Source organism: Trichechus manatus, unplaced genomic scaffold (assembly GCF_000243295.1).
Source record: "Trichechus manatus latirostris isolate Lorelei unplaced genomic scaffold, TriManLat1.0 scaffold00008, whole genome shotgun sequence".
Classification (NCBI taxonomy): domain Eukaryota; kingdom Metazoa; phylum Chordata; class Mammalia; order Sirenia; family Trichechidae; genus Trichechus; species Trichechus manatus.
The window spans coordinates 30,758,549-30,785,837 of NW_004443944.1; the positions used below are offsets into that span (position 1 = coordinate 30,758,549).

The 27,289-nt window shown below is 48.7% G+C and overlaps 1 protein-coding gene across 1 annotated transcript; it reads right to left on the reverse strand.

Annotated features, from left to right (window-relative positions):
• Positions 1-5,362: 5,362 nt before the first annotated feature.
• Positions 5,363-26,102, reverse strand: BPIFB1 (BPI fold containing family B member 1). Its single transcript, XM_004370585.1, has 15 exons — positions 25,988-26,102; positions 22,989-23,130; positions 22,212-22,319; positions 21,169-21,318; positions 20,310-20,391; positions 16,908-16,971; positions 14,953-15,038; positions 12,569-12,748; positions 11,545-11,598; positions 10,895-11,053; positions 9,108-9,175; positions 8,160-8,205; positions 7,098-7,161; positions 6,122-6,198; positions 5,363-5,395 (listed from the first exon to the last, which is right to left on the reverse strand). Exons 1-15 carry the CDS (start codon positions 26,100-26,102, stop codon positions 5,363-5,365), a joined length of 1,428 nt encoding a protein of 475 aa, XP_004370642.1.
• Between the last annotated feature and the right edge of the window lie 1,187 nt (positions 26,103-27,289).

A 27,289-nucleotide genomic window follows, 5' to 3' on the forward strand; every position in this document is an offset into this window, starting at 1 on the left:
ACAGTGATTACACTGGGTAGCAGAAGTAGTAAGTTTTCCGTTTGTTTATTTGCATATGTGAATTTTGGACTGTGAAATTTGTACTCGTAATATTAGCTATTCATGCTTTGCTTCCTGGCTAATTTTAATTAATCTAACCAGTGTTTAGTGAGTCCCTCGGTCAGGCACGTTTTTCAATCAGCTCACCCAAGTCAGGTCTCTCCTCCTTCCCTGCGCTTAGCGCTTCGCACGTCTCCCAGCCCTTTCCATCTCATGCATCAGTACCAGCCCCGACTTCTTCTTAAGTCCTTACTGTGGGCCAGACACCATGCTGACAACATCACAAGCTTCATCCATCGTCAAGTCCTCATCACCATGCTCTGGGATCATTGATATCATGCCCATTTTAGATGACGAAACTGAGGCTCGGAGAGGGGAAGTAACTTGCCCAGCATCACACAAGCAGTAGGTGGCAGAGCTGGGATTCGAACCCAAATTCTCTGGCCACTAAGAATCTAGACACCACTTCACCATATTGTTGTAGGTGCTCAAGAAATACTTGAGAAATTCTCATGTTGGCACCCTTGTCATTAGCTCTGCAAGAACTGGCCTTTCCAGAAACTCTCTTGGTCTTTGTCTCCAGCTTCCCAGAAAGACACAGCTTTTATAACCTGAGCTCTGAAGCCTGGGGTGGGTGGGACACATAGGCAGGAAGTTCAGACACGTGGCCAGGTCTTGCCACTCAAAGGAGCTCTTCAGTGGAGGAAGGGGTCCTCCTGGCACTGGTTGGCAAGGGGCTTCTGGCCAAAACCAATAGGTACTGTCACTGAGGCCCATGGGCCAGGCTCTGGGCCTGGACTTGGACCAATAGACCCCAGGAAGTGGGCAGGTCCCTGTGGTTTTGGCGTGGGCCCTTTTCCTTTGGAAGGACATCAGTGTTGCGGGGCCTGGGGTGGGGGCCTCCAGCTCTTGGTAAGTATTGGGCACTTCCAAGACAGGATGTGACAGTTACAGTCCTCAAAGGAGGGAGAACATGGAGGTAGGGGGAGAAGAGAGAGCAGACAAAAGCCAGAGGCCAGCCTGGGGGGACGGAGATGGGCAGGCAACCACCTTGTAGCCATTCCCCCCATCCTTTCCATATATGCTGTTTTAACTTACTCCGTGTCATAATTTCTGTTGTGGTACAGTTGCGAAGAGCATGGCCTCTGCAGCCAGACAGGCCTGGGTTCAAATACCCATTGTAGTCAGTAGCTGTGACTGTGGGCAAGTTACCTTCCCTTTCTGAGCCTCACTCTTCACCTCTGTAAAATGGGAACAATAATTCTACCTATGTCTTTTGGGTTTTGTGAAGGTTCAGTGAGGCAACTCATGTAGATGTCACTAGGGGTCTGATACATAGTAAAGATTTTTTAAAAGTTACTTATTTTAATTTCCATTTTATAAGTGAAGAAACAGAGAGGTTAAGTGACTTGTGCAAGGTCACACAGCCCAGAGAGGGAACTGGCCATCCAATGAAAGGGAATCAGGTGCTACTATGCAATGCACCTCCGAGACCCTGAGTCTCCACTTTGCTATGCAAAGGCCCTGTTTGTGGGAATCCTGGGGCCACCAATGTGAGTGTGCACAGCTGGTTAGGTCAGCATTGACCTCTTTCATTAATACCATCCAAAGGAGGGTGTGACTCATCTCCAGACGGCATTTAGATTTTCTCCAGTGCTTTCCCTTTCACAGCTCAGAGATGGGGCCAGGCAAGTGTTAAACTCCATTCTTCAGCTGGAGACTTAGGTTGATGGTGGAATGGCGGGTTCTGGAAGATAGGAGCTGAACAGGAAATGCACGTTCAGTGTTAACTAGGTCCGAAATTCTCACTTTGGCTGATGTTAAGAGCAAATGGCTAATGTTAATATGATTTGGTAGCACTCATTAGATGGACTGTACTTCTTTTAGAATCTCAGAAAATCATGAACTTTCTGAGTTGGAAGATGCTTTAAAGGATCATGGTCCTACCTGCTTTCTATTGCTTGGGTGTCAACATTACTACCAAGTACTGTCCACCTTCTGCCTGGGGCAGAGAAAGGCTCTCAGATTAATTCCCTCATCTGATTCATCAGGGACAGTGCAGGATATTGATAGAAGCACAGAGGTCTTCCAAGTCTGGCCTCTCTAAATGGAATATGAGGGGTGTCTTAGTTATCTAGTGCTGCTATAACAGAAATATCACAAGTGGATGGCTTCACAAAAGAGGCGTTTATTCTCTTAGTCTAGTAGGCTAAAAGTCTGAATTCAGGGCATCATCTCCAGGGGAAGGCTTTCTCTGTTGGCTCTGGAGGAAGGTCCTTGTCATTAATCTTCCGCTGGTCTAGGAGCTTCTCCGTGCAGGAACCTTGGGTCCAAAGCATGTTCTCTGCTCCTGGCAGTGCTTTCTTGGTGGTATAAGGTCCCCAACTCTCTGCTCGCTTCCCTTTCCTTTTATCTCTTGTAAGATAAAAGGTGGTGCAGGCCACACCCCAGGTAAACTCCCTTTACTTTGGATCGGTTGGATCCGGGATGTGACCTTAGTAAGGGTGTTATACAATCCCACCCTAACCCTCTTTAACATAATCTAGTCTTGCCTTATTGACCGCAGGCAGAGATTAGGATTTATAACACATAGGAAAATTACAATCACAAAATGTAGGACAACCACACAATACTGGGAATCAGGGCCTAACCAAGTTGACACATATTTTTGGAGGACACAATTCAATCCATGAAAAGGGGACAATTTGACTGGAGCCCCATGGACTCTGTTTATCTCATTGACTAATCTCTGCTGAGAGATGGGAGATTTCCTAGGGGTCTCCTCCATGAACGGGAAGCTCTGGGAAGGACTCAGAGAGGTATGAGACAACAGTAGCTGCCTCTTTCTGAGTCTTAGTTTACTGATCTGTAAAATAGGAGTATTAATCCCACAGGAAGTGGGATTGGCCCTCATTTTGAGGACTAAGAAGAGTGGGCCAATGTCTTGCTGTGGATTCAGGTGAGAGGCACCAGGGCAAAGTGGGTGAGGCCTGGATTCCCATTCCAGCTCCATCATTTCACCAGTTGTGTGCTACTTGATCTCTTATCTGTAAGATGAAGGCAATAATAATTCCTTTGAGGCTGGGTAGTTTATTGAGATATTACTTTGTGCTTTTTCTTTGCTGCTGCTACTAAGACTCAGAAGGAAGCAGAGTTTTCCTTCTCCCAGCCCAGGAAAGCGGTGGAGCCTGGAAGTTCTGGGTCTGAGGGCTCTTGCCTTAGAGGTTCTTGGATGCCCCAGATTGGAAAAAGGCTTGCAACAGGGGCCAATCCTTCTCCTTCTGTTTGGGAGGTGGCAACCCAAGGGGGTGTGATGAAGGAGAAGAGAGTAGAGGGGAGGCATTGTAGGCTGATGGCTAAGGGCTGTTTGGCAGTTGTGTCAAGCTGTCAGAGCCTCAGTTTCTTCATTTGTTTAAGTGGGAGAGGATGGCAGAATTCGTGCCACAGCCTGTGGAGGAGGCTGAGTGAGTGAAGGTCTGTAAGACCCTCTGAATGGTACCCGCCCAGAACAAATGCTTGTCTTAGTTTGGGTTCCCCAGAAGCAGACCCTGAAACAAGGATTTGAGTGCAGGTAATTGATTTGGGAGCTGATTCCAGGAAATACCATAGGGGAGTGGGGACCTGCGACAGGGAAGGGGAGGCAGATAATAAAGAGTGTGTTATCTAGCTCATGTGGACAACCGGGGTTCAGTCCTTCTGGGGAGTTCTGGGAGCCAGTGTAGAACACGTGCCTCAGAGTTGTCCCCTGCCCCAAAGGGTGAGGAAGCTGGAGTTATTTATCATTTCCCAGGAAGCCCAGAGGATGTGGGTAGTTGGAGTCCTTGGAGCCATGGCCGTGGCTGTTTTGGAGAAGGATCCCTGTGCCCCAGCTTGGTTGGGGTGATGGAGCTGCTCACCTCTGACAGGATCATGTGGGCTGGGACAGAGACACTTTCATTAGGACCAGGCTGCACCGAAACCAGAGGCTCTGCCCCATCCTCCAGCTTCCTTGGAGGCCCCTCTCCCCAACAGATCCTTGTGTAACTGCAGGGAGCCAGAAGGGAGATACACCAAACAAGATGGAGATTGAATTTCTCGGCTCCCTGATGAGTGGGGACTCAAACCTAGACTTAACATGATTTAGAAAGTTAAAGAAATGTGATGGGTGTGGAGCAAATTCATACCCACTTCTCAGACCACAGTGTGGTTGTGAATCTGGGAGATGCGTGGGAAGCTTCAGCACAAAGCCTGCCACTCAGTAACCAATTGGTGTGAGCGGATGCGTGTAAGGCCTCAAGGCCTGGCCCATGACTTGTACATAGGAGAAGCGCCTCCCTGGGCTGCCTCCCCAGGCTGTGAGCAGTTACTATGCCTCGGCCAACAGGCCTGCTATTTATGCTTTGAAGTTGAGAAATGCCACTTCCCGAAGTACCCACCACGTCCCTTTCTGCAAGGCTCCTGGTGTGAGTGAGTGAAGGACTCTTGTGTGCTGACTAGGCCAGGGTCTGGAGGATAGGAGCCCTATTGTCTGTCTTGAGCCTCCTGGCAACAGGGAGGCCAGGGAGACAATGACAGTCACGTGCTGTCAGAGTAGGTAGGGCCTTCAGCGATAAGGCTTGACCTCCCAAAACCCGGAAACAACCCATTAAGGATGACATCACCTCCAGCTGACATTGCTCGAACTTCTACCATGTGTCTGGAACCATTTTCTTTCATTTTATCCTCACCATGGCCTCCAAGGTGGGGCTATGATTCTACCCAAATTATAGAGAAGGAAACTGAGGTCCAGAGAGGGGAAGCCACATCCCAAGGTCATACAACAAGTGGGCCGCCAGCCCAGAACGCAAAGCCCAGTTCATCTGTCTTCTGAGCCATATTGTAAAAAAGAGCCCTTGACCCACCACATTGCCAAGTACAACAAAATGTGCCAAAGTGGCCATGAGGCTCACATGGAAGGCAGGAAGGAAGAACTGGCTTTCTTATTCCTTAAGCCCAAGGAGGTGGCAAAGACCTTGAATGTCATCCACACGTGGCCCAGATGTGGCCCAGAAATAGCTCAGTCATTGACTGGATTGGCTCAGATGTGCCTGAACATGACCCAAATGTGGCCCAGATGTGGCTTGGACATCCTGTCTCCAAGCCTGCCAGGGGTGAAATGACTCCTGTGCTGGGATATAGATAGATCACACGGCAAGAGTCACAGGGAAGTGCTTGTTTATTGCAGAGAGGGACAGTCTACAGAGTTCGCCTATGGCCTGCCCTCTCCCCAACTCCCAGCCTGCCAGCCTGCCTGGAAGACCACTGTCCAAGTCTTCTGGGGGAGAGAGGAGAGTGGTCCAGGGTTCTATGAGCGGGCCGAGGTGATCACAAGGGCGTCCTGGAGTTGGAGGAGAAAAGTCAAACTGGGTCTTTACTGCCTGACTTGAGATTTATGCTGGCTTTGTCCTCAAGAGGGTGACTGCTGGCATTGGGGGTCATGACCCTGAACTCACACAGAGTTCTTGGAGGGGTCAAAAAAGGTGGGTTCAGTGTGTGAATAGTAACACCAGCAGGGGATGTTTTCTGTTTGTTCACTTCTGTTGCCTCAAGCACGCTTAAGCATGCCTGGCACATAGTGGGCCCTCAAAAACTATTCACTGAATGAATGAACAAATGAATAAATGAGTGACAAATAGGATGGGAAAAGCTGGAGGTGTGTTGACCCCAGGCCAGAACTGCCAGAACAGTCTACCCTCCAGGGCACTATTGGGGCACATTACAGATGAGGAGCCAAAGCCCAGAGAAGGAAAGAGACTTGCCCAAGGTCCCCAGTGAGTGGACCACAGGCCCACCTCCCAGCCCAGGACTCTCCCAGCCAGTATACCCTCCCTAAACCAAAACCCACTGCCTTTGAGTCAGTTCCACTTGTAGTGAGCCTAAAGGACAGAGTAGAACTGCCCCCATAGGGTTTCCAAGGCTGTAAATCTTTACGGAAGCAAACTGCCACGTCTTTCTCCCACAGAGCGGTGGGTGGGTTTGAACCTTGACCTTTCGGTTAGCAGCCGAGCACTTTCAGTTAACTGCCCTTCCTAGGGCAGTGTACTTGAGTCCATGGCCCACTCACATTGGTTACAGACACTGCAGCTTCTTCAAATCCCAAAGTCTTAATCATCGAAATTGTGATCCCGGATCTTAATTTGCCTGAAATAAAAAACGTGGTCAGAGACTGGTGGGCCTGGGGGGACACTGGGGCAGGCTTGGCCAGGGATTCGGAGTGTCTCCTCTGTCTCTGCTCACCTGTTTCCGGGCCCCCAGCATCCACACAGCCTCATCTCCCCACCCTTTGCCTCTGACACCAGCTTCTGGCTGTTCTCAAAGCACAGCCTCACATCCTCTCACACTCCTGCTCAAGAACCATCAGGGGCTCCCATGGTCCACAGCAGAGGTTTCTATCCTTTGAGATTTCCCACTCTAATAAAATACAGAAATGGAGAAGGCAGGGCTGGCATGGGTCACTAATTCTCTCCAGCCCTATTACCTAGTGCTTAGAGTAATTCCACCTTCTCTCTCGGCTTCCGCCACTAGTAGCACAAAACACCAATGCCAATAACAGCAATGGCTAAGAGGCATTGAGCACTGACTGTGCGGGGAATTACCTTACAAACATGGTCTCATTTATACCTCAGAGGAAGGTGGTACTCTTATTTCCCTATTTTACATATGGGGGAAACTGAAGCTCAGATCAAGGTCAGCCAGCCAGCAAGAGGGTTGACCAGGGCTTGAACCCAGGTCTGCGTGAAGCAGCTCAGGTGAGCTCTGGTTGTCTGTTTACACTAGTGTCCCTTGGCTGTGAGCCCTGTGAGGCTGGGCCTTGCCTGGTTTGTCTCTGTGTGCCCAGGCTCTGGACTAGTAGAGGAATTACTAGGGCTGGGAGGTCTGAGAGGGGAGAGGTAATTTCCAGCTGAGTGCTCACAAAAGCTTCCTGGAGGAGGTGGAATTTGGAGCAGGCTCTGAAGGATGGATGGAAAATGAATGAAAAGGGCCCCAAAGGGAGACAGGAGAAGCAAAGGGGGGTGGGAGTGGCAGGGGGAGTGACGCACCATTCTCGTTTGGCAGCAGGATGGAGAACAGGATCTTAGTGACGATGTCTTTCAGAAGATCAGCCTGTGAGAGAGAAGGGGCACTATCACCCTAGCTGAGAATACAAAGTCCTGTCAGCCATTCCTAGGGCAGATGTGGCCCAGCCTCATGGCGAGGGTAGCTGGTGGAGATGCCAGAATCCCAGGTCCCCTGCCTGTCAGAGTGGCGAGGGCTCCTGGACGCCAGATAGGCTAGGGGTGGGGCACAAACAGCTAGCTGCCCCTGGGGTCTGGCAGGTGGTGGGACTGGGGTGCAGTGGAGGATGGGTCCACCCTCAGGGGGCTCCCCAGCTCTGTTCCAGACTAATTTGCCCTGATGGAATGTTGTCCGTGTTGCCTGAGCTTTTGACTTCTCAAGGGAGGCCAGAAATCCTGGTTTTCGTGTGGAAACCTCCCTGTTTTAGAATATCAGCCAAAAAAATAAAACAAAACAAAACAAAAACCAAAACCCTAAACAAAACGCAAGGGCCAAAGGAAATGCAGCAGAAGGCAGGTTTGGGCCGGTTTGAAACCTCTGATTCAGTCTGACTCAGATGGGGAAACTGAGGACCAACAGGGAAGAGGCTGCCCAGGGTCACTGAGGGGAGTCTACGTGAGCAAAATGAGATTGTGAATCAGGGGCTTTGTTTTCTAATTTAGGATCAAAACTTCACTGAAGGAAAGTGAGTGTGTATCTGTGTATGTGAGTATCTGTGACTGTGTGTATTTGTGTGTGTGAGTATACATGTGTTCTCAGCTGTGTCTAGTACACAGTCAATGCTCAGTGAATGCCTGGGCCAGGAGGTCTGTGGCTGCTGCCAGGCCTCTTCCCTCTCCCTCCTTTTGCCCACATTCAGTCCTCAAGAGCTGGAGATTCCAGGCCAGGCAGCCTTCCTGTGAGTCCTGGTGCTCACCTCAGACCAGGGCTTTGTGGCTGGTAATCTGGAGGCTACCACAGGGCTGCCCGTGAGGATCTTGTTTGAGATAAACGCTGGGCAGTGTTTCTTTTCAGAATGAACCATTCTGGGCTCTGTTAATACTCACGTTGAACAGGCCAATCCCGGAGTTCATACGGTAGATCCGATCAGAACTGCAACAGAAGACGCTTGTGAGAATGGCCCCTCAGGACCCACTCATTCATTCATTCAACAAACATTTATCGAGCACCTACTGTGTACCAGTCACAGTGCCAGCTCTGTAGAGATAGCAGTGAACCAAATGAAATCTTTGCCTTGTGGAGCTTACGTTCTAATGAGGGGGGAGGGGAGGAAGACAGAAAATAAACAGTGGCCCAAAGAGCAGATAAATCCCCCCCAAGAGTCAGAACTGTGGTGAACTGGGAGCCCAGGCCCCTTCTAAAGTGGACATCCAATTCCCAACTCTAGTGTTTGTTGCTGTGTGGGAATGTGGGCCCAGGGGGACAGACATTCTGATTTTTATATGTGGTAGCTAATTTACATTAAAGAGCCAATTGTGTGTAGGCTGATCAAAGCACCTCCGGGGCATGATTTGTCCCAGGAGGCTCCAGTGTGCAGCCCTGACCTACTTTCTGGGGGCAGCAGGGAAAGTGGTGGGATGGGGGAGAATAGGCAGGGCACTCTGCTGGGCTCCAAGGGGGCACAGCAGCTGAGTGTGGCCATCACTGCCAATGATCCCCAGTGCTGGGTTCAGTCTTAGAGGTGTCCAGAATGGGCCACCCAGGGCCAAGCGGTATGGGCTAGAGTGAGGATAATGTGGGCAGTCCATTTCCGTGGCCATGTTCAGCCTGCCCTGTGGCTGCTGCCGGGCCTCTTCCCTCTCCCTCCCTTTGCCCATATTCAGTCCTCAATAGCTGGAGATCCCAGGCCGACAGCCTTCCTGTGAGATCTGGAGCAGCCTTCGCCTGACATTCACTCTGCAGAGGCTCAAAACACTATGTTTAAAGAAACCTGATGGTCACAGGGTGTGACTCGTTTCCATCAATAGAGTCTTCCCAGTGACTGCCCTGCTTACCTGATCTTGTTTAGGTTGAGCATAACTCGGTTACCTTCGGTGTAAAACTGAGCCTCCGAACTAGCTTCCTGTAAGAAGAGAAGGCCATGCCCCATTTATTCTAAGAGGATGAGTCAAGCGTGGGCATGGGAGTTATGCAAAGAGCCTCTAGGGTCAAGGTGACACAGTCTGAATCTCAGCTACTGGCTCTGTGACTTTGAGAAAGGGTTTAACCTCTCTGGGCCTCATTTTCCTCATCTATTAAATGGGATAATAACTGTACTCACTCCTTACTTAACAGATTCAACATAGAATTGTTGTGGGGAACAATGATGATGACGACAATGACAGTGCTATGTATGGAGCCTTCACCGTGTGCTGGGCCATGTTTTAAGAGCTTTATATGATTATCTCCTTTAATCCTCACAACACTGTGAGGTGGGTTCTCTTATTACCCCACTGTAGAGGTGAGGAAAATGAGGGACAAAAAGGATAAGCAACTACCTGGTAAATGTTAACCATCGTTGGAATGGTTCATCATTATTGGAAAGACCAGAAGTTAAGCTGGGCCCCAAATATGGGGGCCAAAGATATGCACAAATTCGACCTCTGGGCTGGGGTAACCCTGAGGGCAGTGTGGCAGGCTCCAGCTCCAGGTCAGCTGCACCCAGAGAGCAAACTTGTCCTGCAGCCCTGAGCTTGGGTGGCCTTTTGAAAAGTGCCTGCCATTGACCAGGGAAGGTGCCAGCAGGGAGTGAGGCTGAGCGGGGTATGTGTCCGTGGAAATCAGAGTGTCCTTCAATCCAGGAAACCAGGGCACTGTGTAAACAAGTCCAGGGGCACCATTCCCCTTGTAGCCTTTGTGAACAGCAGCCCCTGAAATTGTATGGTAGACAGCTGTATGAAGCAACCCTGCTGTAAGGATATGGTCAACATTAGCCTCCAATTAAGAAGTCCTCCTAAGACTCTTTGGTAAAGCATATACCCATTATACCCATTGCTGTCGAGTTCATTTTGACTTATAGTGACCCTAGAGGACAAAGCAGAACTGCCCCATAGGGTTTCCAAGGAGCAGCTGGTGGATTCAGACTGCTGACCTTTTGGTTAACAGCCAAGTTCTTAACACTGTGCCAGTGCCCAACTACAAATCTTGCCTCGTCTCTCTCTTCTTCTTTGTCTTCTATAGGGGATGGTGTGGGCACCCCACTCAGAACCCCTTTCCAGGGTGGGCATCCATCCCTCAGCTGCTGTTGGTATTGCTGCTTATGGTTCACGCCTGCACCTTCTCTCCCTTCTCCAGAGAATTGCCCTCGCTTGAACAGAGCTGCCTTGCTGGGAGGTTATGTTCCCCCGGGAGCCATTGATAGCTAATGATGGACTGACAAGGGGGTACCAAAGGCCAGTCTTCTTGTCTCAGTGTGGGCTCAACTCTGTGGGCCCATGAGGGGATAGCCAGCCTGAGGCTGAAGGCTGCCAGATGGGGAGAGAGAAGAATGAAGACAAGATTGTTTGTGCACCTGGATTCAGCTATTCCCAAAAGCAACATCTAGACTTTTCAGTTATATGAGCTAATACAATTCCTCTTATGCCTGTGAGTTAAGTTTCTGCCCAAAGATCCCTAATAAATTTAAAGGTCCAGAGTTGCATCCCCAGAGCTCCTAAGTCTTGGTTCAGAGCTCTTCCCCTTCCCCATCCCTGCTGGGTGACAAGAGTGGTGCAAATGTTTAGCAAAGCAGGAGAGGTAAACAGGAAGAGAGAACGGGAGGATTCTCCAGGCTGCTGCCAATGTCACAGACTACTGAACTCACAATGCCCAGGGTGAAGAAGGGACAGCCAGCTTCATTGGTGGCGAACACCTCAAACACGATCTGCTGGGCCACCTTGGCATTGCCCTCACGCAGAAGGAGAACGGGGGTATTCTGGGTGAAGATCTTCACAATCTGTGTGGGCCCCAACTGATTCGCAGCCTAGAAGGACATCAGACCCACATGTGGCTTCCCAAGTACCTCACACATGGCCCCACATGGCCTAGCCTTGATGACCTTCCTTTGCCTCCCTGCTTCCTCTCTGCGCTCCAGCCACAGTGCCCTTCTTCAAGATCCTTGAATGCATTGTCGTTCTTCCCACCTCATAGCCTTTGGTTTTGCTGTTCCCTCTGCCTGGAATACCCTTCCCTTCAGGGAAGCACTCCCTGATCCTCGAAACTGTACCAGCTGCTCGCATAACCCCTAGAGCCTGTCGTTGGTCACTGCACTTGGAACTGAGGTATTATTTGCGTAAGTATTTGATTCAGGTCAAACTGCCCTGTTAGACTGACATCTCTGTGAGGATGGGAACCAGCCCTGTTAAAGTCATAGCGCTAGAAGGAAAGCAAGCACTCACACATGTTCTTCTCCCCAGAGGCCCATGTACAGACCCAGAAAACACCCATCAAGCTGCAGATCGCAAATGGACTGACCTTTTCACTGATCAGACTGATACTGGACTTCAGCTGACGGGCCAGCTTGGGAAACTGAGGGCGAGAGGAAGTCAGAGCAGGTCAGCCAGAGGGTCAAGGCGAAACATGTCTCTTGTACCCCAGTGCTGGAATGAAGGTTTCCTAGAACCCCAGAAAAGCTGGGTGAGCCAGCTGGTCCAGGCCACATGTGTGTCACTGTCAGAAAAACAGCCCCTCTGTCAGCTGCCATGGGGCAAGGGGCCCTTATTGACGCAAACTTTTTCGTGCGGGTTGGTGGTGGTCATGGATTTGTGGGCTGTTCCCCACTCCCAGAGGACATATAGAAGTGACCCTGATTCTTACCATAGTCATTAATGTGGTTGCTAGTGACCAATTCTATTTTCTCACCATCCCAGCCCCTTACTCTGAGTTCTAATCTTTAAGAACTTCGTTATTAATTGCCTGTCAGCTGACCTGAATTCCTGCCACCCTCCCATGACTTTGGGCCAAAACTTTTCCCCCTCTGGGCCTCAGTTTCCTTCTCAGTCACCCTGGAGGAGATGGCACATTCTAGTTGACTATTGGTGGTTGTCTGCTGTGCTGTGTTGATAAGGATTCTGAGGCTGAGTCCACATCCAGGAGGAATAGGAAGGAGGGCCCTGATTGATTAGTGATGTCTGCCATGGGCCCCCTACTGGAGAGCAGCAGCACAATTGCCATTCCTGGACTGCCTAGTATCTAAGATGTATCTGTCATCTCTGGACTACTCAGTATCTAAGACACCCTTTGGCTCAACAGGACTTTATCTGGTGGAGGATGCAGACGTATCAGGTTCCAGAGGGCAGAATAAGACAGGGACTGAACCTTACAGGGAGGATTTTGGGTCTGTTAGAGTAGGGATTGAGCTATTACTGGAGGGATTTAAATGAGTCTGACAGGGGATTCCTGTTTGGGACCCTAGGGGCCCCCGCACCCTCTTTCATTTAGGTAATTCCCATGATGCAGTAGAGGTGGCCCCCATCCTCTGCCCCATGCCAAGGCTTACCACGTGGTCCAACAGGACTGCAAGTTTTTCTGGAGAGAGCAAGGCAACCACTGCAGAATTTACCACATCCTGCCTCACAATGAGGCTAAAAGGGGCACTGTTCAAGGTGGGCAATGTCAGGGACGCCAAAGAGTCATTGAACATGTTGGTCACCTTTCCTTGCGAGTCCGACAACTTGGCCTGAGGAGACACAGAGTAAGGAGTTGACTGAGAATTTAAACTCCACAGCTTACCCTGTAACAATCTAGAAGGAAATGACACCTTTCAGCTTGTTTCTCTTTGTGCATTTGCTGCCAGGAAGCTTAGCCTGGAATTCAGTGCCTTGGTATAGGCAGAGTTGGCAATATCTACTCCACCTGCAACCTTCAGATAATTTCTGACTTTTATTTTTTTTAACTCGAATGTCTAATTTTGTGCTTACGTTTCAACTTCTCAGGTACCTCAAACCATTTGGCTAAAGGGATAATTCAAAACTGCAACAAAATGGGTAGAAATGGTTGATGCTGCAATTTCCCAAGAGAGCCATGAAAGCTAGAGTCTGAGGTTCACACAGCCTGGGTTGGCCTGGTCCCTCAGGGAGTCCAGCACAGTGTGGATGTGTGGCTTTACATTTCAGAGAGCACTAACATTTACTGGGCATTTCCTGTCTGTCAGGCCTTGTGCAATCTCATTTCATCCTCTCCCAGTGACTATTATTACCTAAATTTTACAGACAAAGAAACTGAGGATCAGAGAGGTGAAGAAAACTTGTCCAAAGTCGCAGAGCCAGGGGCCCAAACTTCATCAAATGGGGGGAAAGACAGTCTTTTTAACAAATGGTGCTGGCAAAAAAATGAAGCAGATGTCCATCTGCAAAAAAATGAAGCAAGATCCATACCTCACACCATACACAAAAACTAATTCAAAATGGATCAAAGACCTAAATATAAAACCAAAAACTGTAAAGATCATAGAAGAGAAAATAGGAACAACGCTAGAGGCCCTAAAACATGGCATTAACAGTATACAAATCATAACTAACAACACACAAACTCCAGAAGATAAGCTAGAGAACTGAGATCTTCTAAAAATTAAACACTTACGCTCATCAAAAGACTTCACCAAAAGAGTAGAAAGAGAACCTACAGACCGGGAAAAAAATTTTGGCTATGACAAATCTGACAAAGATCTAATCTCTAAAATCTACAGGAAAATCCAACACCTCTACAACAGGAAGACAAATAATCCAATTAAAAAATGGGCAAAGGAAATGAACAGACACTTCACCAAAGAAGACATTCAAGTGGCTAACAGACACATGAGGAAATGCTCGAGATCACTAGCCATTAGAGAAATGCAAATCAAAACCATAATGAGATACTATCTCACCCCTGGGTTACTGGCATGAATTAAAAAAACCCAGAAAATAACAAATGTTGGAGAGGCTGCAGGGAGACTGGAACTTTTATGCACTGCTGGTGGGAATGCAAAATGGTACAACTATTTTGGAAAACCATATGGGGCTTCCTCAGAAAGATAGAAATACCTATGATCCAGCAATCCCACTCCTAGGAATATATCCTAGAGATATAAGAGCTGTCACATGAATAGACACATGCACACCGATGTTCACTGCAGCACTGTTCACAATAGCAAAAAGATGGAAACAGCCTAGATGCCCATCAACAGATGAATGGATAAACAAACTATGGTACCTACACACAATGGAGTACTCTGCAACCACAGTGATGAATCTGTGAAACATCTCATGACATGGCTGAATCTGGAGGGCATTATGCTGAGTGAAATAAGTCAATCACAAAGACAAATATTGTATGAGACCACTGCTGTAAAAACTCACGAAAAGGTTTATACACAAAAAGAAACAATCTTTGATGGTTACGAGGGACAATAGATAAGTGGTAACTTTGGTGACAGGTAAGACAGCACACAATACTGGGGAAGCCAGCACACACACACATACACACAAAGTCGCGTAGCCAGAGAGTACTGGAACTGGGAGAGAAACAGGTCTGTGCGATTCTCAGTGATGTGTTTTGATCCTGGGATCAGCCAGGGGCTCTTGTTTTCAAGATTGCCAGAGATCTGGGGACTGGTAGGGCTTGCCTGCGAGAAAAGCTAACAGCCCCAGAGCACACACTCCTGGCCCTGCTTGGTGAAATCAGGGTTGGAGAACAAATCTCCCTGGGGCGATGTTCTGTGTGTGGCCCTTGGGTTCCACCTGCTGGTTTTTTCTTCCTCACATGGTTTGCGTGGAGCGTGCTCAGCCTGTTGTGACTTTTCTGAATTGGCCTTTGTGTCCTCACTGTAGCTGGTGTTCTCTCCCCTGAAATAGACCATGGTGTCTGACCCTTGGCTGTCAGGGAAGGCCCTGGGACACTTACCCTCAGGTTGAGCTGGATGGCACTACTTTTGATGGCAGGAGACAGAAGTTCAAACTCCAGGTGGGTAAAGCCAAGGGAAATGGGCACTGCTCACGGAAAAGAAGAAAGCTCTGTGAGAGTGGAGGATAGTGTGGGATGGGGTGGAATGATGCAGGGAAGGAGCAGGAGTAATAATGATGCTGTTGATAACGATGACTGATATTTATATGCTTAATACTAATATTTATGCTTAACAATAACCCTAGGAAGTAGGTCCTGTTATTACCCCATTTTACAGATAGAGAAACCAAGGCTCATAAAAGTGGAGTGACTTGTTCAAGGTCATATACATTGAGAAGATTTGAACACCAGTCAGCCCTATGCCAAACTTCTGGTTCGGGACAAAACTTAACTACTGCTCGTAACTCTCCATCTCCTTTACTAGACTGACCCGCACCCGCAGCACGGGTAGGATCTGGGTCTGGGCGCCTGTATGTCCACGGGATCCCGTCTGTTCGCTTCGGGATTCCCCACTTGGCCGCTAGGTGGCGGTGGCATCGCGTCTGCCCAGGGATGCTGGGACCGGAGAAGGGCGATGAAGGTGGAGGTGCGGGCCTGGACTAGCAATTCTCCAGCCTGCTCGACCCTTGGCCCTGCCCACCCCTCCAGGAGATCTCCCGCCCGGCCCCTGGAGAGCAGAGGAGCCAGGCAGACCTGGATCCTGGATCGGAGCGCTAGTTACCTCGGTTAGTTTCTTCCCGCCTCTGAACCTGTTTACTCATCTTAAAATGGGGTATAAAAGTAATACCTGCATCATAGGGTTGGACAGAACTCGCACCTAGTAAGAGCATAATAAAACTGGCTCAAATCTGAGTGACTTCAGACTTGGAACTGGAAGAATTGGGTTCAGGCCTTTCCCTATCACTAATTTCCTCTGTGACTTTGGACAAATGACTTAATTTCTCAGAGCCTCAGTTTCCTCATCTGGAGGTGGGGTAATGATTGCTACTTCATAGGGTTGTCTGAGGAGTCAGCAAGACAGTGTATATAAAATGCCCAGCCCAAGGGCTTGGCTCATAGTTAATGCTTGGCCCATAGTTAGTGCTCAGTGTGTATTAATTACGTTCTGTTCCTTCTGCTTCTCTCTTGAATGAGCCTCTTCAGATCCCAAAACAGTAGATGGTAGGCTTTTCTTCCCCCACCAATCTCCACTCTGCAGAAGTCCATGTCCTCCCATCCCTGCTACTCTTAAAAAAACCAAACTCATTGCCGTTGAGTTGATCCCGACTCATAGTCCCTATAGGACTCATAGCAACCCTATAGGATAGAGTAGAACTGCCCCATAGGGTTTCCAAGGAGAGACTGGTGGATTCAAACTGCCGACCTTTTGGTTAGCAGCCATAGTTCTTAACCACTGCACCACCAGGGCCCCCTGCTACTCTTAGGGAGAGGGAAATGACCTCTTTCCTGGGCACGGATCTTGTCTCTTCCCTTGTACCCTCTTCCATAGTACACTGTGGTTGCTGTATCATTCACTCACTCATTCAGCACACTTTTGTAAGCACATCTCTGTGCCAGGCAGAGAAGCTGGTATGTGCCTGGAACTTTTAATCTCCACTAACAATCCTATGAGGTAGGGATGTATAACCTTCATTTTACAGACAAGAAAATTGAGGCTAAAAGGAGGTGGAGTGGCTTGCTCAAAGGGATGAAGCAAGTCAGTGGCAGAGCTGGGATTTGAACTTGAGCTTATCTGGGGTTCCGGGGCCCAACTTTCCCACTGCACCTGCTGGCCTCACATAGAACCTTGTGCATAGTAGGTGCTTGTGAAGTTACAGTTGTGAATTCCTGTCTGCTCGTCCTGGGCAGGAGATCACCTGCAGCTCATCCCACCTGCTGCTGGGCCCACGTTGCTGGTCAGGCTTGACTGGCTCAGTCCTAAAGGAAAGAGTCAGGAGAGAGAGCAGGACACCTACCTCTCACCAGGCGCAGGAGGTCAGCACACACGTCCTCAAAGGCCGCTCTGATCACTGGACACAGCTGCAACAGCACAAACGCAGGAGCTTCATCAGTGAGGGGCTGGGGATGCACTGAGCTTCTCGCCCCCAACACTGCCAGCGGTTTTCCACTTGGGACTATTTCACCCCCCAGGGGACATTTGGCCATTACTGGAGTCATTTTAGTTGTCACAACTTGGGGATGCTGTGCTACTGGCATCTAGTGGGTAGAGGCCATGGACGCTACTAAACATCCCACCATGTACAGGAGAGCCATCCTTTCCAACAAAGAATTATCTGACCCTAAATGTCATCTCTAGTGCTGAGGTTGAGAGATCTGGCCTACCCTACTCCTGGTCTCACCTGTTCTGTTTAAGGAAGAGGTTACATATTTGACTCACATGGCCTGTGGGACCCAAAGGCTGTGGTCTCTGCTTTGAGGCAGCCTATTTTCTAGGGCAGTACTCCAAAGTTGTTTAAGTTCAGTTTGTTATAGATATAATTGCCCTAGTAGAAGAACCTTCTAGTCGACCACTTCTTACTACTCTCAAGAAATAACAATGCACTTTGAGAAATATTAATCTTTTTCTATGAATAACCTATCCCTGTTCCTAGATGCTTTGCTGACACAGAACCAGAGAGACTAGAGACTCCCAGCATGCACTACCAAGGGACCGTCCATTCCTCGTGCATCTTCTCCCTCAATTTGCCTTCCTTCATTCCCACCAGTGGGTCTCAACCCTGGCTGCACATTAGAATTCTCTAGGAGAGCTAGAATCCTCTGGGATACAAGGCCTCAACCCAGACCAATTATATCACAGTCTCTCCCAGGAGGTTCTGAGGTGCAGCCTGGGTTGAGACCAACAGATTTATACTGGAAGGGGCTCATTTAGTATTTTTCAAATGGACTTCTGCCAGATGTCCCCCATTCAAACGTGCTGTTCCTTTTCCCCTCATGTCAAATAAAATATTCATATGACCACTGTGTCAAATCCAGTGTCATGGTGGGAAATTGTGTGATAATGGAATACCAGTTTCTCAAATCTTAGCTATATTTGGTGTTTCACCCTTAAAAACAGATACTATGCAAAGAACATATTATAATCTCATGCTCTTGCCATTTTTTTTTCCTAGTGGAAAAGACATTTTTAGCTATCAAAGTATGATGCCAGATAAAATATGATTTTGCTGGAGGCTGGGAAAAAATTTACAGTAGGGCTCTACTTTGAGAAATTCCCACTTTTAAATAGAAAAAAAAAATTCTCAGAAGAAAAAATATCTCCCATTGGAAAAGCTAAATTTTGCAAAATTATTCAAGTTTAGATTCTTTTAAAAAGGCTCCCTGGAATGGTTTAGTATGCTATTAAATATAATGCAGCTGTTACAATAATTATGAATATTATACAATGGCATAGAAACATGAGTATAATTTAAAGAATATCAAATAGTATTTATACCAAGTGCTGCCATATAAAAATATGAGCACATGTGAATGGAGATTGGAAGGCAATATGCAAAAGAGAAAATAGTTACTCCATTAAAATAGACTGTTTTCCAAAATTGTTTTAGTCATCACATCATCTTTTCAATTAAAAAAGTTGTATTATATCATGGAAGCTCCAGAGACACATCCATACTCCCTGAGGGACTGAATTACTGGGCTGAGGGCTGTGGGGACCATGGTCTTGGGGAACATCTAGCTCAACTGGCATAACATAGTTTACAAAGAAAATATTCTACATTCTGCTTTGGTGAGTAGTGTCTGGGGCCATCTAAGTAGTGTGAGCGGCCATCTAAGATACTCCACTGGTCTCACCCCTTCAGGAGCAAGGGAGAATGAAGAAAAATAAAGACTTAATGGCAAGATTAGTCCAAAAGACTAACAGACCACAACTATCACGGCCTCCACCAGACTTAGTCCAGTCCAACTAGATGGTGCCAGGCTACCACCACTGACTGCTCTGACAGGGATCACAGCAGAGGGTCCCGGACAGAGCTGGAGAGAAATATAGAACACAATTCTAACTCACAAAAACAGACTAGACTTACTGGCCTGACAGAGACTGGAGAAACCTCGAGAGTATGGACCCCAGACACCCTTTCAGCTCAGTAATGAAGTCACTCCTAAGGTTCACCCTTTAGCCAAAGATTAGACAGGTCCATAAAACAAAATGAGACGAAAGGGGCACATCAGCCCAGGGGCAAGCACTAGAAGGCAGGAGGGGACAGGAAAGCTGGTAATAGGGAACCTAAGGTCGAGAAAGGAGAGTGTTGACGTGTCATGGGCTTGTTAACCAATGTCATAAAATAGTATGTGTACTAACTGTTTAATGAGAGGCCAGTTTGTTTTGTAAACCTTCATCTAAAGCACAATTTAAAAAAACGACATCAAGGGGTCAATAATTAAAAAAAAAAAAAAGAAACCAAAAATGTTTTATTATATATATATATAAAAAAAATCAGCTGTTTGACAAGGTGTTTTGACCCCCCAGGAGGGGTGGCCCATTGTTGCCAACACATATGGAATTTTCAGCAGAAGTCAAAGGCCAAAGTGGATGAATCCTACTTAAAATGCTTTAGTTTACTCGAGACATAGAAGAGATGTATAAAATGAGATGGATGTGTCTTTGCTGATTCAGAAAAATAAATCCTACAGGACTTTGTGGGTGGCAGACCCCTGAAGACCACAGCCAGGCTGATTTGAGATAGGGGTGTGCTAGAACCAGCTCGCACTGACTTGCAAGGACCAATTGTTAAATTTTCAGGATTTTCTGATCTGAGTGTAAAATCTAGCCATTATGAAAAATTAAATTATATAAACTTACAATTAAATAAATTATATTAAAAACAAAGGTTAGAAAAAAAACCCTCAAAATTTATTCATTCCTAGTTATTTTACTATTATCCATGGCTCTTGAGGTTATTTACCTTTATTGTATCTGTATGGTGGAAATACTATTCAATAGTGTGCTACTGCACATCTCTTCCCAACTCTGTGTTCTGAGAAGTTGCATTGGTAGCTTGAGATCAGCCATGGAAGGAATATCTATACCATGGAAATCAGCAAATGCTGCAAACCAGGGCTCCCTCCCCTCACCCTTTCCAGAGTTCATTGTTAAACATTTTCCAGCACATCAGGTTATCAGCATAAGTCATCCTGGCAGACTTTTGGGAATTCCAGTACCTTGATCTCAACAATCTACCTCAGTCAATGGCCCCATCCCTTGCTCTTTGCTCAGCCACCATGCCTGAAAGAATTAGCCAGCCCCAGAAGTTTCCCTCCCAAGGACACTCAAGTCCCTTAGCACCAGCTTGCGGTTCCACCACAGCCCTACAGGGGGAACAACCCTCACAGGCCAGAGAGGTCCTGATTCCACTCACCTCACTTATCACCATTTGGGGCAGGGTCGGCACCAGGAAGCCCATGACCTTGTTGGCTAAGAAGTTGACCAGGAAGGAGAACCTTCACAAGAGGAGAAGGGATAGAGGGATTAAAAAGGGTCAGAGATAATCACCCCTCTTCTATTTTACAGAAGGGGAGATCAAGTCCAGGGAGGAAGGAACCTGCCCAAGGCCACACAGCCTGTTACGGATAGAGCTGGGTGTAGACCCTGAGCCAGGTGGAGACAGTGACAGAGAGTTCTCCGGGAACAGGGTCTGGGGGTGGGGTTGTCTTGAAACTTGTGCTGGGCTTTGGGGTGATGGGGGTTCTCATGTCTCCCCATTCTCCCGCTAAGGAGAAGTGAAGGGAAGCACAGTGTTTTTGAACACCTATCACGTGCCACAGACTGTTCTGAGTGCTTTATGGCTATTGGCCTGATCTAATCGTCTCCCTGCTGCCTGGAGGATATCATCAACTCCACTTTACAAATGAGGAAGGTGAGGCATAGAGAGGTGAAGTGACGTGCCCAAAGTTGCCTAGATAGTAAATGAAGGAGCTGTGTTTGCCTGACTCCAAAGACTTTATTTTTACACTGTGGCTCCACCTGAGTGTCCTTGTTCTACCTCCTGGCATGGTGCCCAAAATCTTACCATTATTGTTTCTGCCCTTGATGTCTTGAACTCTCTTTGACATTACAGATTCCCTGGTATTACAGATTCCCAGATTGAAAGTCAGGAGGATTAAGTCCCTTTCTTTCTCCGGGTCTCAGTGTTCTCCATCTGTAAAATGGGGAAAGACCACTCCCTGGCTTCCCTCCCAGGCGTGATTGGAGCCCAGCAGGGAGCTGGTTGCACTCACTTGCGTAGCAGGATGATGTGCAGCCTCCCCTGGCTAGTGAGGCAGTTGGTGAGGATGAAGCGGCTGTGGCCCCGCTCGCTGCTCTCCACTTGGATGATGGCTTGGACCTCAGCCTCTATGCGCATCTGCACAATGGTCTTGACCAGAGGCCTGGGGGGTGGAGGTGCCAGACCCTGTGAACACCTTCCACGTCCAAGGCTGGAGTAAACCTGCTGTTCATCTGTCATTTGGCTCTCTTCCATTCTGTCTGTTTTCTTCTCAGTCTCCTTTGCTGGTTTCTCCTCATCTCCCCAACTTCTTTTCCCTAGCATGTTCCAGACTCGAGTTTTGGATTCCTCTCCTGATTTAAAACCCATCCACATGACAACAGTTTCCAAACTCATACCCCACTCCTTACTCAGATGTCTTTACAGGCATCTCAAATTTAACGTGTACAAAACTGAACTCCGGATTATTTCCCAAACTTGCTTTCCCATCTTGGGTACTGGCCACTCCATCCTTCCAGTTGCCGAGGCAAAAACCTTGGTGCCACCCTTAACTCCTCTCTCACTCCACATTAAATATACCAGGAAATCCTGTTATCTCTACTTGCCTTCAAAACAGCTCCAGAATTCAAGCACTTCTTACCACTTCCCTGCCCCCACAACCCTGGCCCAAGCGGTCATTGTCACCTCCTGATTTATCGCAATGGTTTTTTTGCTGGCCTCCCTGCCTCCACTTTTGATCCCACAGCAGTCAAAATGTTAAGTCATGTCATGTCCCTCCTCTGCTCAGAACCCTCCATTCTCCCGTCTTACTCAGTAAAAGCCAAATCCCCACTGTGACCCACTAGGCCCTGCATGATCTAGTTCCAGCTGCCTGCTGACCTCACCTCCCACCACTCTCCCCGTCACACATCCCACTTTCCTTGCCATTCTTTGAGCACGGCAAGGCTCTTCCTTCTTTTTAGAACTCTTTTCCTGATACCTTCATGGAGGGAAGGGCAGAGGGGATGAGTGGATAAACCTACCAGACCCGCTGTGCCAGACTGAGGAGACACTCACGTGTTAAGTCCAGCCACCATGTCCAATGGGATCTTGACCATTAGATTCTGGCTGGCCTCTGAGGGTTGCACCTGCAGCTGGAGGAGATTGGCTGAGGTGACCTTCAGCCTGAATGGGACATGGAGAGATGAGAATCTTGCCTCATGCTCAGCTGAGCATCATCCTCAAACTTGCTCCCTCTCTATCTTTTCCGCCTCTGCTGGGTGCCTGGCCAGCAGCTGGGCCCCAAGCCTTGTCCATTGACTCCTCGCCAGCATGGTCTGGGTCCCATCCCTCCCCTCCACCCTGCTCACGCACTATGATGATTCCCCTCACTTAGATGATTAATTCCAGCTCCTTGGACTGACCTTTAAGACTCTCTGTGACCCAGCCCCTCTTTTTACTCCTCACTCTGGGCTGGAGCTCCAGCCATTCTGATGGACTCTCACACCTCTGTGCCTTTGCCCAGGTTGGCCCTTCTGCCTGGACTACCATTATCTTCTTGTCTCCTGGTGAACTCTGAGTCATTGGCTCAAGGGTCACCTCCACTGAGAAGAGTCATCTCATTCCCACCCCAGGTGACCTTCCTCTGGGGTTACTGCTATAAGATTTCCTGTGTCACTGTCTTGTGGTTATTGTTAACTACTCTGGAAGCTTCTCAAAGGAGAAGCTTAGTTTGATTCATTTGCCATAGCCGGGCACAGAGTTGACACAATTTGATGTTTGTTGACTAAGGATGTGTTCAGGGCAGAGGTGGGGAGAAGGAACTAGCTCCCAAGTTTGTCCTGCTTCACGTACCAGAAGATATAGTTCTTGACAGCATTCACCAGGCCACTCAGAAAAGGGATGCCCCAAGACTTCTGCTTCTGCACGGCACTAAGCAATGGCAGCTGCTGAAGGATTCCGGCGGCATTACGGTTCTTCAGCGACTGTGTCAACTCTGGAGGAAGATCCCAGGATTAGGGTCCAGGGGGGAGGCAAGAAGGATGGCTGGGGGGGTGCTTCAAGCTGGGGAGGGGCATCACGAAGGGATACTCGGACCCTGATAATGAGGTGAGAGTGTGGATGGCTCCATCCTGACCATTTCCACTGTATAGATGGGACCTGGAGGATGATGGCCCAGATGGGTCATTTTCAAATGAGGAGTGAGGCTGGGGCACGGGTGGGGCCATTCACACCCCTGGGCATTGCCAGCCTTTGCCAGGTGGGTTGGCAGGTACACCTGGCACATTGACTTGTATCCCTCCCACCAGCCAGTGGACAATACCTCCACAGCCAAGAGGTGGGGACCCCACAAGGCACTGTTTGGGACAGTTTTATTGCCAAAACACAATTGTTAACAATTCTCTGGTATCCACATCTGAAGGGCCTCCGGTGCTGAGCAGAGAAAAGAGTGAGCAGGGCCAGGGGCCAGTGAGTCAGGAGTCCTGGGGGCTGGTTCCTCTAGACTTGCTATGTGATCTGAAGCGCAGTGTGTCCAGCTGCCAATGGAGATGGAACCTGTGTGCTCCACCCCCATTCCCTCGACACACTGCTCACTGTGAACATCCCAGAATCTCTGCCTGAGGACTTTTTTTCTGGCAGCGAGAGCCCATTTGGCCTATGTGCAGAGAAGACCAGAGTGCCGGAGAGTTGGTGCCCCAGAAGCAGCCCTCAGCCAATGACTGATGAGCCAGCTCCTTCAATCCTCAGGTGAGACAACCCAAGTGTATGGTCTCAACTGTCTTCAAGAACTCCTGTGCTCATTATCAAGTTATTGCCTCTCAACTCCACATCCATACTTTTTGCCTGCCCTGTGATAATGGAGATGGGCCCTATAAATATTTCTCCTTTGTCAGTTGTCACAGTGTTAAGCCCTGTTAGTAGAGGATCTGGAGGGACACTACAGGAGGAAAGGGCTTCCCTTCCTGGCCCAGGTGTGCACCTCTTGCTAGTCTCCTGTGGTGTCAGTGCCCAGTGGCTTCATGTTGCAAGTTCAGTGGCACTCCCAAGGGCAGCTAGTGAGTTCTCTGAGCTCCCCAGCTCACTTCCAGGCATTTTCCCAGGACAGACTCCCAGTGAGTTAACAGCAACCCCCCTTTCTCCGTGGAGGGATTCCCAGAGAATTTCACAGGCATCTCAGCAGATGGGTCTCTGCCCGCTAGCCTCAGCCTGCCAGTTGCGGACCATCTCTGGCCTGGGACAACCCAGCAAACTCCACCACCCAGTAAGCTTCAACCACAACCTCTCCAGTGAAGTTTGAACCTCAGCCTTGGAGAGGATTCTCCCCCTCCAAGTTTGTTCTGTCCTTGTGTATACACACCCCATCCTCAGGGTGTTCTTTAGAGTTCCCTTTCTTTTCTCTCTTAGCCAATTTCCCATTACGCCAACCCCCTGAGAACAATTCTTTCTATTAAATTTTCCTGTTGAGAGTACTGTGTGGTTTCTGTCTCCTGATTGACCCTAACGAAGACAGGACTGAGCTTCGGTCCCCAGAATGGTAAATGGCTTAGACATGGAACTTTTATAGTTGCCTTTCCTTCCCTGACTTGCTCCCTACTCTCCTGCAGGTGTTTCCTGGGATCACTTCCCAAACCAGCAGCTTGTATTCAATGCCTTGACTCAGATTCTGATACTGAGGGAACCTAAACCACAGTTGTTGATCTCCAAGTTCCTTCTGGTTTAACTTCTCAGTGTGAGCCCAGAGCACCTCTACTTCCTCCTGCAGCCCCCTAGAGCTGTCTGCTGCCTGTCCTGCTTGGGGATCAAAGCTCTTGCCCATCCAGCCCTGGCTCAGGACCACTGAATAAAGAAGTTTGGTCCTATAAGTGCTTTAATGGTGGACTTCCTGAGCTAACTGAGCATCCATCTCCCTAAGGAGAACACTTGAGAACAGTGGTTCTCAACTGGGGACAAATTTTTCCCCAGAGGATATTTGGCATGTCTGGAGACATTTCTGATTGTCACAGTTGAGCCTGGAATGCTGCTAAGCATCCTGTAATGTACAGAATAGCTCCCCACAACAAAGAGTTATCTGGTTCCAAAGGTCAGTAATACTGAGTTTGAGAAGCCCAGGTGTAGGGTTTATAAAGCTCTTCTCAATTCCCATCTTATTGGGTGCTCACAATCACCCTGTGAGGTAGGCCCTTTTGTTTGTTCCAGAGGAGGAAACCAAGGCTCAGGGACTCACAGAGGGTCACACAGCTGGAAAGGGATAAAGCTGTGCCAGGGACCCAGGCCATGAGACCCCCAGTCAAGGGCCTTTGCTCTGGGGAATAGGAGGACACTTGGTCTAACTCAGAGGAGGCAGCTGATGGTGGGATTTCAGGCAAGGGCTGTGGCAGGGGCAGTTACATCATCACACGTGGTGGCCATGCACGCCCTATGAAACCCAGAAGACCTGTTGTGTCAAGTCGATTCTGACTCATAGCGAACCTAGAGGACAGAGTAGAACTGTCCCATAGGATTTCCAAGGAGTGGCTGGTGGATTCGAACTTCCAATCTTTTGGTTAGTAGCTGAGCTCTTAACCACTGCTCCACCAGGCCCCCTCCTCTGAAAGACATGGAAACTTTGAGTGGGGGATTCATGGCACCCCAGAATCATGGAACTGAATTATGGAATGAAGGAGACAGGACTCTCAGAATCATGGGCTCTTGAGATCATAGACATCCCAAACTTCATAGCTCATCCACTCAAGTCTCATCCCAGAGCTGTGTCTTGCACACCCCCAGTGATGGGGAACTCCCTCCCTCCTTTGGAAGGCTACTCTACCTACCCCCTTGCCTTATAGTGATGAGACCTGGTGGCCAAGACTTACTTTCTTTGATGACTTCTGGGCCTAGGCTGAGAACCGCAGGGGGGCTGAGGGTGGCTTGGACCAAAGTGGCTGCCAGCAAACCACAGATGAGGGTGAAGGTCCATGGGCCAGCCATCTTCCTGGGGGTCAGTAAGCAGCAGGTGGCCGATGTCAGGACCTAGGGTGAGTACAGAGGGCCCTGTTTGTTGGGCAGAGCGGCCAAGGACAGGCCCACCATGCCTGGTGAATTAGAGCATGGTGTCCAGAGAGGCTATTTAGGGCAGTGGTTAAGAGTGTGGGCTCTGGAGCCTAACTGCCTAGGTCTATGCCCTTGCTCTGCTGCTTGCTAGTCGTGTGGCCTTAGACAAGGAACTAAACTTTCTGTCCCTCAGTTTTCTCATCTGACAAATGGGCATAATACCTACTTAATAGAGTTGAATAAATGAGTTAATATCTAGAAAGTATTTAGCACAGTGTCTATCACATAAGCACTTGGAAAATGTTAGCTGTTTTCATACAGGAAAACCACAATGAGTGCCCAGGATGAAACACAATCTGCCTCAGCCTGGCACTTAAAACCCTCTATGATCCAACCTCAGTCAGCCTCACCTCCCGCTTTCCCCTCTCTCGCTCTATAGAGTCCCAGCCTTTCCAAGGTGCTTGAAGTTCTCAGAACATGCCTGCTTCTGTTTGTGTCTGTGCCTTTTCCCTTGCTCTTCTTGCTTCCTGTAATACGTTTCCCCTTCCTTATCTGCCTATTGAACTCCTAGTTATCCTTTAAAACCCTGCCCAGGTGCCACCTCCTCTGTAAAGCTTTCTATCTCCTGCAGGGACCCCAGACCTCACTTGGAGAAATGTTGCCTCAGGGGCTGGTGTGTGCCCAGGACAGGAAGTTTGGTGGCAGGAGGGAATTGAGAATTCAGGCAGAACTCAAAGCGGTGGAAGCAGCTTCTGCTGTTCCTCTTACATGGAATGTCTTTCTCTTCTTCTTTGCCTAGTCAGCTTCAAAACTCAGCTTTTCAACTGACATATTACCTCTTCTAGAAATTTTTCCCTGACTGCCTACCACCATGCACTGGTCTTCTTTGAGCACCACATCGGCCTACATTGAGAGTTCCTTGGGGCTGAGACTATGTCTGATGCTTTTCCTTGTCCCTGTCTCGCCTCAGCACGGGCTGGGCACAGAGCAATCAGTGTGTGCAGAGCAGGTCTATGTCACTGGGACAAGGTCAGGAAAAGACTCAGCGAGTCCAGTCTCTTCACCACTGCTCTTTGGTCTGTGGGTGAGGGAGCTGGGTACATCTCCACCCCTACCTAGGTCCT

What these genes read in the sequence shown, in the direction of transcription:
- BPIFB1 (XM_004370585.1), bottom strand. Translation starts at nt 26,102, where the DNA reads ATGGCTGGCCCATGGACCTTCACCCTCATCTGTGGTTTGCTGGCAGCC. An exon ending in GTCAAGAACTATATCTTCTG is followed by an intron (nt 22,320 to 22,988) that starts GTACGTGAAGCA and finishes TGTCCCATTCAG; the next exon opens with GCTGAAGGTCACCTCAGCCA. An exon ending in TCAGTCTGATCAGTGAAAAG is followed by an intron (nt 11,054 to 11,544) that starts GTCAGTCCATTT and finishes ATGTCCTTCTAG; the next exon opens with GCTGCGAATCAGTTGGGGCC.